Source organism: Hibiscus syriacus, unplaced genomic scaffold (genome assembly GCF_006381635.1).
Source record: "Hibiscus syriacus cultivar Baekdansim isolate YM2019G1 unplaced genomic scaffold, ASM638163v2 tig00004004_pilon, whole genome shotgun sequence".
NCBI classification, from domain to species: domain Eukaryota; kingdom Viridiplantae; phylum Streptophyta; class Magnoliopsida; order Malvales; family Malvaceae; genus Hibiscus; species Hibiscus syriacus.
In genome coordinates, this window is record NW_024061991.1 from 374217 (window position 1) to 385120 (window position 10904).

Below are 10904 nucleotides of genomic sequence, written 5' to 3' on the forward strand. Positions count from 1 at the left end.
GTTCCTTTCTCAATAAAAGTACAATTCCATGTTCTTGTTATAGTAGTAAATTATAGTTGTGATTGTGGTTGTAGTCATTACATTGTGTTGCGGTTATAATTTAATATTATTCATTTATTTAATTTTATTTATTAAATTTAATAATTATAAGATTTTGATGAAGTTTAAAATCAAATCAGATTTAAAATATTTTATATTTTTAACATGGATTCCTAATTTATCTATCTTCATTGGGGTTGAAATCTCCTCCCTTTGGCTAATATGAGTTTATTTGTGTGTACACTAAAAAATTAACACATGAACATGATGTTGTAATGACAAAAATGTCGGTAGTCGATCATGAAATTTTTTTTTTTGAGAAAAATAAATTAATAGTAAATTGTCTTGTCGCTTTAATCTTGTCAAACAATTCAATCGAAGCCAAAAACTCATTGCACCTTTCATAACGTGGGGAGTGGGGACTAAAATGATCCCAATTTATGACGGACCAATCCAAACCAACCTTTTTTGGAAACTCACTTCAAACAAACAACTACCACCTTTGTATCACACACACTGGATGAGTTTTTGTATTAAAAGTTTTTAAATTAGTCATTAAATATTAATATCGTATTAATACAATTTTCATATCAATTTAATTTTTAGTTTGGACGTTAAAATGACAATTCAATTATAATATGATTGTATTTAAAAATATAATGTGGTTGTATTTAAAATACATAGATTAAATTATAAACGTATGTATAACTACTGTATGGATTATTGAATCTTACATGTTACATAAGTATTCTTCTAATTTTTGTTCACAATGTTACTTTTAACATAAAGTATTTTATATATGTTTCACATTAATATGCATGTACACTAAAAATTAACAACTAGGTTGATTATAAAAGGATTTAACTGACACACTATTAATACTTGTAAAACTTAAATTTTAAAATCTAAACAATAATTTAAAGGTGTTTAATACAAATTATCCATCTAAATATATACCTATTGAAAGTTCATGAAATTTAGGTGTACGTGGAAGAGAAGTGTAATCAAGATTGCACAATACGACACAAGTCAATTCGCATTAATGGTTGTTTATGTTTGTATTAATAATTCTGGGAACATATTGATATTATTTTTAATACGGGTAAAAAATTTAATTTGATTAAAACATTTTTTATTCTACATTATTTGAGTTGGTTTATATTTTAAATCCCGACTTAAACTTGAATTGAGTTTAAATTTTATAATATTTTTATTAGTAAAACCGCCTAATGAATTTTATCTAAATCTAATTATTAATTTGTGGTGTTTAGTAATTTAAATAGTGGTCTATTATTAGAATAACGATTGTTGTATAATAATAAAAATATCATCTGAAATTATTATTTTACAATTGTGATATTTACAATAATCATAGTAATCATAATAACATTTGTTATTATTATAATTACGATAAATATACCATAGCCGAAAACATAAACGTAATCACAGTTTATTATCCAGGGTGATAATGGAGAAGGTAAAGGCTCTCTCTCTGCCGACGCTGTCCGTTTATGTAGTTAAGGTTTATGCGCGGCTCATATGAAACGTGTTCCATTCCGTGCCACGTGTGTCCCGACCTGTTCATGTGGTCCCCAGGTGATAAAAACAGAAACGTTTTGGACAGTCGGGAACACGTGTCTTGGTATTTTTGGAACTGTCCCTCCGTTCCCTTGGATGCTGCAATCTTGCTCTTGCTCTTCCTCATCCTCAAATTGTTTCTGCTCCACCCACTTCTCCTGACGCGCTTTGATTTGTGTAAGGGCCCCACTCGCTCTGTTATGGGGTTTCACATTAGCGGTACCAATTTGTCTCTACCTGTTTTTGCTAACCAGTACTCAACTGTAGTTACGGTGAACTCCATCGCACTCATGCTTGGCTTAATCCAACTTCCAATTTACTATTTATCATGTCTGTGCCCAAATTTATAATGATTTCTTTCACATATTTAAGGACCAAATCGTGAGTTTGTTTTTTATTATAATCAGTTAGATATATGACATTAGTATTATTACACTAAATTTATGAAATATTATTCATGAAATATGTTTATAATTAACGTACACTCTTAAATTTCAACTAGTCAACCTTAAATGTATATTAGTTATTTTTTATATACAAAGGCACTTTGATAATTTATATATGTAAAAGCTTATTATTCATCTTCACTTATTGGAATATTTTACTCAATTTTACATTTAAGGACGGTTCAATCATTTTAGCGCATAAGGATGTTTCGATCATTTTAACACGTAAAAAGTTTTTTATTGTTTAATGATTTATGACTGAGAGACCTAATTTATAAGCACTAAAGTCTTGTAATATTTCTATCAAATTTATGATCTTACACTAAGATCGATGACAATTTGATAAGTTACTCATTTACAACCCGATCATCATAACACACACATATATATGACAACCAAGACATTACATTTATGAGAGTCAAAATATTTCAAAATTTGAAGTTTACCAATCTTTCGCTCTTGAATTTGATCTTACTAGCATTTGATTCGAGATATTAGTCTTTTCCACTAAGACATAAAATCTGGTTCATGAACATAATTCCCGAATTAATTCCCCTTGTTGCTAAAATAAATTCATCAATTACCAAATAATAATTTAAGGGTCTTGATTGATAAAATTGAAAGCTAACAAGGTCGAAGTAGTATCTAATTTATGAAATTATGGACTAAAATAGATACTAATCAAACTAGAGAGAACTGAAAGAATAATTATCTATTTTTCCCCAAAAAAAGGTGTGAATCCTAAACTAGACAGACCGGGTATTTGATTTGATGCCAAAACAACATCATTTTGAAACTTATTTGTTGTCCCCAAAATCATTAACTTTAGAGGCAATATGTAAATCACTTTTCTTTTGTTTCCTTCTCATTTTATCCTTTCTTATTTTTTTCTTTCTTTAATTTCTTCATAAGTTGATCCTCGTATGTCATATTAATCACTATTAACTATCATTAACCACTGTATCGATCACTACCAATTACAACCGTCTCATATCAAGAATGCAGGTAAGATCTTTTTGGTATTTCGATCACAGATTTAAGGTTTGTTTTCCCAAAAAAAAATCAATTTTATACATATACCTTAAAATGAATATAACAAAAAACGTTTTATTGATGATAAGGGATATTTTATATAACATATAAATTGTATAATTTTAGTTCATTGAAATTAAAAATTGTTGAATAAAGAGTTTTAACACATTTTTATTTGAAGGTATGGTAATTAAATTGCTAAAGTAAGGGAATATTAGAAAATATAGTTAAGATAAAAAGTGCGTAACCATTTGGATGTGACATATCAAAATACAAGTGATAAATTATTGTCGTTGAAAGTGGTGGATAGCTAATTTTTAATTTTTGTATGTGGTTGGATGTTGTATTTTCACTTGAAAATTAGTTCAGCCATTGAAATTCATGCACTTTATATTCTTAAAAACACAAATATGCAGGGATTAGTATATGGACTTACTATTTATTAAATATAAACCCTTAATATTTTGCCAATTAATACCATTTTCTAAGGTTTTACGTTACTAAATTGAGTTGCTTTGCTTATGAATCCAGCTACTGGAAATGAAGAAGTCACCTGAAAACTAAGAGGAAAAAATGCCCTCTTCTTAGATACTGACTCATGCTTCGTGTGGAACACGCGCCATAAATTCCACCCTTCGTCGCCTGCATTTTGTTGTGCGGTCGAATCACCATGACATGGCATTTTCCCCCCTTTACACAAATTTATTACTACAGCTACTACGTAACAGAAGGAAAAGCAAGTCGTGGGAAGTAATAGGTAAAACTATGATTCTGGTCTCTTTATTACGCTCAATATTATCATTTAGTTCTTAGAGTTTAATTTAACATAAATTTTTCCTATAATATTTCATGTAATTAACTATCCCGAAATTCTGATATGGAATTTTATGTCGGAAAGAGTATTGGTAAGAAAAAAAAGATTTTGGAGTAGTGAATGAAGAATATTACAATAATGTATTAGATTTCTAATTTGGACATAGTGGAGGGATGGAAATGAAGTTTGAGCAAAAGAATAGGTTGAGGTTATAAAACGTCAGAAATTCCAATTTGGAAGTAATGAAAGATGGGATGGATGAGGTCAGAATTGAGAAGTGGGAGAAAGCAGGTGCTGTTTATGGACCGAAACGATCGTTCTTTTGGACAATTTTGGAGGTTTGTAACCTAGGAAATGTAGGTTTCACTGTCAATCTCGTCACTTGTCCCGTGTTTAAGATTGAAAATTAATAATATTAATTTCTTAAAAAAATTAATTATAATCAAATAATTATGATTAATATTTTATTTGAAGATTCAATTTATTAGTAAACCGCATGTTTTTTCATTAAACAGATCAAGTACAAGGGGTAAGGTAAAAGAGAAATATATTAAAAAAGAACCCAAATTTGCATGTCACTGTTTACTTAAATTTCTTTTTCATCCTTTCAGTTAAATCTATGACGTCAATAATAAACAGCCACGTCCCGTCGTATTTCCCAATTATTGCATAAAGTATTTACGGCGATACACTTTTCTTAATATTTACTTTTCTATTTGAATTTAGTATTTGACAAGAACACAATAACCTAATCATTACCCATCTCATTTAATTTTATATTAAATTTATTTCAGTTAACATGTACACGTGGATTATAATCGTAACTTTTCTCTAAGTACTAGTAATTTGTATATTTTCTTATACGAGTAAAATTTAGCCAAAGTATCTCATGCACCTACAGCTGTTGTTACTTCTACCACAAGAGTATGTATCGGCCTATTTTTCCTCTTAAATTTAATATTTTTAATTTAAATTTAAAATTTTATCAGTATTATTTAAGTTCGTGTCACATAATATATTATTAAAATATCATATTAACAAGATAACTTTAAATAGTAAAAAATCTTAATTGGGGACTAATGTGAAAAAAATTCAAAGATTAAATTAAGAAATATTATTAATTCTAAAGAGAAGTTCTTTTTCCATAAAACAGACGAAAAAAATATAAAATTAGGATATTTTAAATAAGGTATATAATTTATAAAATTAGTGACTCCAAAAGGAAATTATGATATTTTTACGGTCTTAAAAAATATACATGACTTGGGGCGTTAGTGTAGTATATTAAAAGGTGATTGGTTTGGGAACCTTTTGCAAATGAGTTGCCTTTTTAAAGTGACATCCAACTCCCAGAAGCATATTTTACAGCTTACCCATTTTTCCACCACTTCCCTCCGCCTCCTCCTCCGCCATCACCACCACTTGTTTTTCTTTTCCCAAAACCTCTACTTTAAGTCATTAACAATATCAAAGGGAAAAAGGAAGAAGAAAAAACGCCACAAATTTGGATCTTGATCTTTGAATCCCACACAATTTTCCAGTTCCAATCAAAGCTGCATTTTCTGGAGGTTAGTCAAGCTTATGCAATAACGTGTTTTTCTTCAGTTGTTTGGTTTATTTTTTAAATGTCAATGCTGGTAGTGAAAGTACAGTGGAAGCGAGTGAAGATGGAAATAGATTCTGTCTTCGCTCTCATTTCTGCACTCTGCTTCTTCTTTTTTCAGAGTAAAAATGTTTTCTTTCTATCAAGTTTTTTAAAGATGATTTGTCTTACCTGTTTTGTCGGTGAGGTTTCCTGTTTCCAGATTTCTCCACGTTCAAGCCTTTAATCATTCTCTATCCCATTCGCTTAAGTAAATTCCTTTTCGTTCATTCATTTTTTACTTGCTTTTTCCTTTTCAATCTAAATCTGTCTCTGGTTTAATTGTAATGAAATGAGCTTTTGATTCTAAGATCTTTAGCTCCTTGATTAGATGTTTTTCATTTGAAGGGTAGCCATTGATGAAATTGGTTGGCTTGAAAACGCGATCTCATCTGTGTCAATTGCAACACTTTAAAACACTGACGATCTTACTCTCATTTCAATATAAAACATTTTTACAAGCCGCTGTATTCTGTTTGGTGGTCGAGAAAATAAGATTTCGATTTCTGAGAGCTGACGTGGTCAATGTGAATTCTTGTTCACAAAGAAAAAAGAAATGTTGAACCGAGAAGAAAAAGATTACACTTGTTTGTTTGTTATAATTCTGGGTGACAATAAAATAAGAGGCAATGAATAGTTTGGTGTTATGCAATATAAATATTGCTAACCTATTTTCATGATTAATATCATCTCTCTACAGAGCAGCTTCCCATTCTTAATTAATTTTGTTTATTTTCCCCTTAATCATGAATTTCTAAGACTTAAATCAAGTTTTTTTTTTTACATGTCATATAGTCTTCTTGACCTTGGAAATAAAGGGGATTTAAGTGATGGACCGCCATTGGCCTTGGAAGAAAAAATCATCTGATAAAGCTCATAAAGCTGCAGCCGCCGCCACCACTGTTGCGGTGGATCCTTCTGCCTCCCCTTTGGCTTCAGCTGCACCTCAAGGCGATGAGGTACACTGTTTGTTCTGGATTATCATTTCATAGTACATTGTGTTGAGCTATTTTATTTGATACCTTTTGGTGGATGTTTTTTTGTTGAACAGGATACACACAAAAAACCAAAATACGTTCAAATTTCTGTTGAATCGTATTCGCAACTCACTGGTTTGGAGAATCAAGTGAAAACATATGAGGAACAAGTTCAGTCGTTGGAGGAGGAGATTAAGGACTTGAACGAAAAGCTCGATGCAGCAAATTCAGAGATTTCTGCCAAGGAAGACCTGGTGAAGCAGCACACTAAAGTTGCCGAAGAAGCTGTCTCAGGTTAGTCTATGCTCGTACATTCCAAGTCTAATGTAAAACGAAAAGGTTATCCATTTAATTTTTGCTGTCGGTTTTGGTGTAGGTTGGGAGAAGGCTGAAGCAGAGGCCTTGGCATTGAAAAATCACCTGGAATCCGTTACGCTTTTGAAGCTCACCGCCGAAGACAGGGCGTCACACTTGGACGGTGCTCTTAAAGAGTGCATGCGGCAAATCCGAAATCTTAAGGAAGAACACGAGCAGAAGTTGCAAGATGTGGTAATTAGCAAAAACAAGCAATGTGAAAAGATTAAGCTTGAGCTTGAAGCTAAGATGGCCAATTTAGACCAAGAGCTCCTGAAGTTCGAAGCTGAAAACGCTGTAATTTCGAGGTCTTTGCAAGAACGTTCTAACATGCTGATCAAGATTAGTGACGAAAAATCACAAGCTGAGGCTCAGATTGAGCGTCTGAAGGGTAACATTGATTCATGCGAAAGGGAAATTAATTCACTGAAGTATGAACTCCATGTTATTTCCAAAGAGCTTGAAATTCGCAACGAAGAAAAGAACATGAGCATGAGGTCTGCAGAAGCAGCAAACAAGCTGAATATGGAGGGTGTCAAAAAGATAGCAAAGCTGGAAGCTGAATGCCAAAGACTGCGTGGTCTTGTGCGGAAAAAGTTGCCAGGTCCTGCTGCACTCGCCCAAATGAAGCTAGAGGTCGAGAGTTTAGGGCGAGATTATGGAGATACACGACTAAAGAGATCTCCCGTCCGGCCTTCCACTCCGCACATGTCCTCTGTCAGCGACTTTTCCCTAGACAATGCACATCGATTTCATAAAGAGAACGAGTTTCTGACGGAACGTTTATTGGCAATGGAGGAAGAAACAAAGATGTTGAAAGAAGCTTTGGCAAAGCGTAACAGTGAACTGCTAGCTTCTAGGAGTCTCTGTGCTAAGACATCCAGCAAGCTTCAGAGTTTAGAAGCACAACTTTCTGTCAGCAGCCAACAAAGAAGTCCCTCGAAAGCGATTGTTCAGATTCCTGCAGAAGTTTACTCGAGTCAAAATGCTAGCACTCCGCCAAGTGTTACTTCTGTATCTGAAGATGGAAATGACGACGACAGAAGCTGTGCCGAATCATGGGCAACAGCTTTAGTCTCTGAGCTCTCTCAGTTCAAGAAGGCAAAGAGTGCCGATCATTCTTATAAAACTGATAATTCAAAGCACTTGGATCTTATGGATGACTTTCTTGAGATGGAGCAGTTGGCTTGTTCCACAAATGACTCAACTACAAAGGGTGCAATTAGCGTTTCTGGTTGCACCGACAATAAGCTATCTGAAACCTTCAACGGTGATTCTTCTGAAAAGCTGCATGATCTATCTCCTCCAGCAAACGATGTATCTTCTAAAATTGATTCGTCAGAATTGTATCCTGAATCTGATGTAGACATATTGCCGGTTATGAAGCTTCGAACAAGGCTTTCTATGGTGCTTGAATCAATATCCAAGGATGCTGATGTGGAGAAAATTCTAGAGGACATCAAATGTGCTGTGCAAGATATAAATGGCAGCCAGATCCAGCACTCCGCAAATGGTGTCTCAGAAGAATTGCACGGTTCTGATGGAACATCCATGGGCAAGTTTATCCTGAAGATGCTAGCTTGACTGCAGAGAAGGAAATTGCTATGTCCCAAGGTGATAAGTTGAATTCAGAAAGTGTGCAAACTTTAAGTCAAGAATTACCTTCTGCAATATCACAGATTCATGACTTTGTGCTGTTCCTGGGAGATGAAGCAAGGGCAGTTGATGATCTATCTTTTGATGGCAATGGGTTAAGCCATAAAATCGCCGAGTTCTCTGTCACCTATAATAAGGCCTTATGCAGCAATATAAGTTTGGAAGATTTCATTTTCGATCTCTCTTCTGTTTTAGCGAAGGCCAGTGAAGTAAGGTTCAATGTCCTTGGCTACAAGGGTAATGAAGTGGAAATAAATAGTCCTGATTGCATAGATAAGATTGCTTTACCAGAGAATAAGGTTACTCAAAATGGCTCATTGGGTGGAATATATCAAAACGGCTGTGCCCATATTTCGAGTCCAACCTCCAATCCTGAGGTTCCCGATGACGGAAACCTGGTCTCAGACTTTGAATCGAAACAATCGTGCAAATTCTCATCAGAAGAGTTTGAGGAACTGAAGTTGGAGAAAGAAAGATTGGCAATGGATCTTTCGCAATGTACTGAAAACCTGGAGATGACCAAGTCTAAATTACATGAAACCGAACTGCTTCTAACAGAAGCTAAATCTCAATTGGTATCTGCTCAGAAGTCGAACAGCTTGGCTGAGACACAGCTCAAGTGCATGGCGGAGTCTTATAGATCACTTGAAACGCGTGCAGTAGAGTTAGAGACTGAGGTGAACCTTCTCCGGGCGAAAATAGAAACTCATGAAAATGAACTTCAAGATGAAAAGAAAAGTCATTATGATGCTTTGGCCAGATGTAAGGAACTCGAAGAGCATTTGCAAAGGTAAGCATCAAACTCTTTTCAGACTATGCAGAACTGCTATCAACTAATTGGTGTGCGATTATATAAGCTAATGTATTTGCATTTAATTAATTCTAACATAATTGCACTCCATGATTTTTAGGAATGGGAACTGTTCCGTCTGTTCTTCAGCAGTTGAAGCTAACATCAAGAGCAAGCAGGTAAGGTTATATTTTATTTTACATACAAGTTAGTGTTGAATATGGTAATGGAAAGTTGTCTGTTGGCATTCTTATCGGCAAGGTTTCTTATTTGCAACCATGATATAATTCATTTTCTGTAGAATCATTCTTAAATCCACATTGCTTATCCCGATTATTGTTCACAGTCCAACTTCAGACTATTTCTGTTGATCACAGGAGAAAGAGTTAGCAGTTGCAACGGAGAAACTAGCCGAGTGTCAGGAAACCATATTCCTTCTTGGCAAGCAATTGAAAGCTCTCCGCCCTCTGACAGAAATGAAGTGCTCGCCAAACAATGAGACAATCCCAAAGGTCGAAGGTTTCCGCGAGGACCAAACCACTACCAGCAACGGGAACTTGCATGATTTAAATCGGGCAGAGGTAGACACTGTTGGTTCCTGCAATGCATGCAGATCGGGTGCAGAGTCGCCTATGGATTCGTCATTTAACACGCCATGCAGCCCTTCTGATACTGAAGCAAACCCTTTGAGATCACCCATCAACTCATACAATTCAAATCACAAGTCTACCATATCGAGTTCTTCATCTTGCTCTTCCACGCCTACACCAGAGAAACAATCACGAGGCTTTAGCAGATTCTTCTCCTCCAAAGGGAAGAACGGTCATTAAACCTGCAAGCCGATGGGCGTGATCAATGTGGTGCCACTGGACATACTAATAAGTGGAAGATTTGAAGTTTACAAATCCATAGTCCTTATTTGATGCTAAAGGCTGGTATTTTGTTGGTTACACTCCTATTGTGAAGTGATTTTGTAAGTAATGACTGTATATGGTTTTCATTTCCCTCCCTTCAATTGAATCCCTTTGTTATTTCGGAGGTAAATGTGACATATTTAGCTCTAAAGCTGGTGAATATATTTTGAATATTATTGTATGCAGCAGTTTCATTTCAAGCATTCGAAAAGCAGAGAAGAGTTGGACTTTTAGTTCTGAACTGTATGGTCTTGTTAGTGACATTGTCTAGTTAATTGCAAATTGCAGTACCCCTGTCCTCTTGGGCTCCAACTACAGAAAAGGGCTTCTTTTTATCTTTTGTTTTCAGCTCCCATGGGCTCCAACTGAATCTTCGCCGTCGGATTTTTTTTGGGGATAATTATTGAAGTATTCAGTATCGGATACATAAAAAAAATAAAGATGCTGGATATATATATATAATATTATGTAGTAAGGATGTGATTTAAACGGTCAAAGGCTGCTTTGCCTTTGATCTGTTCTATAATTGAGGTGGAAAAAACAGTGACAGTTAATTCCACATCTTACTATGAGTCAGTTGATGAAGGTGGTAGAAAAATAATTAAAGCAAAATTAATTTAAAATAGAGTAGATTTTTTATTTTCAATCAAATTACATATTTT

At 34.2% G+C, this 10904-nt stretch overlaps 1 protein-coding gene across 1 annotated transcript; it reads left to right on the forward strand.

Annotated features, from left to right (window-relative positions):
• Positions 1-5243: 5243 nt before the first annotated feature.
• On the forward strand, positions 5244-10435 carry LOC120185904 (filament-like plant protein 4). Its single transcript, XM_039189984.1, is given in 7 exon segments — positions 5244-5477; positions 6347-6510; positions 6603-6822; positions 6905-8431; positions 8434-9328; positions 9450-9507; positions 9706-10435. Coding segments are annotated over 6 exon segments (3282 nt in total). The 5' UTR covers positions 5244-5477; positions 6347-6381; the 3' UTR covers positions 10159-10435.
• Positions 10436-10904: the final 469 nt, after the last annotated feature.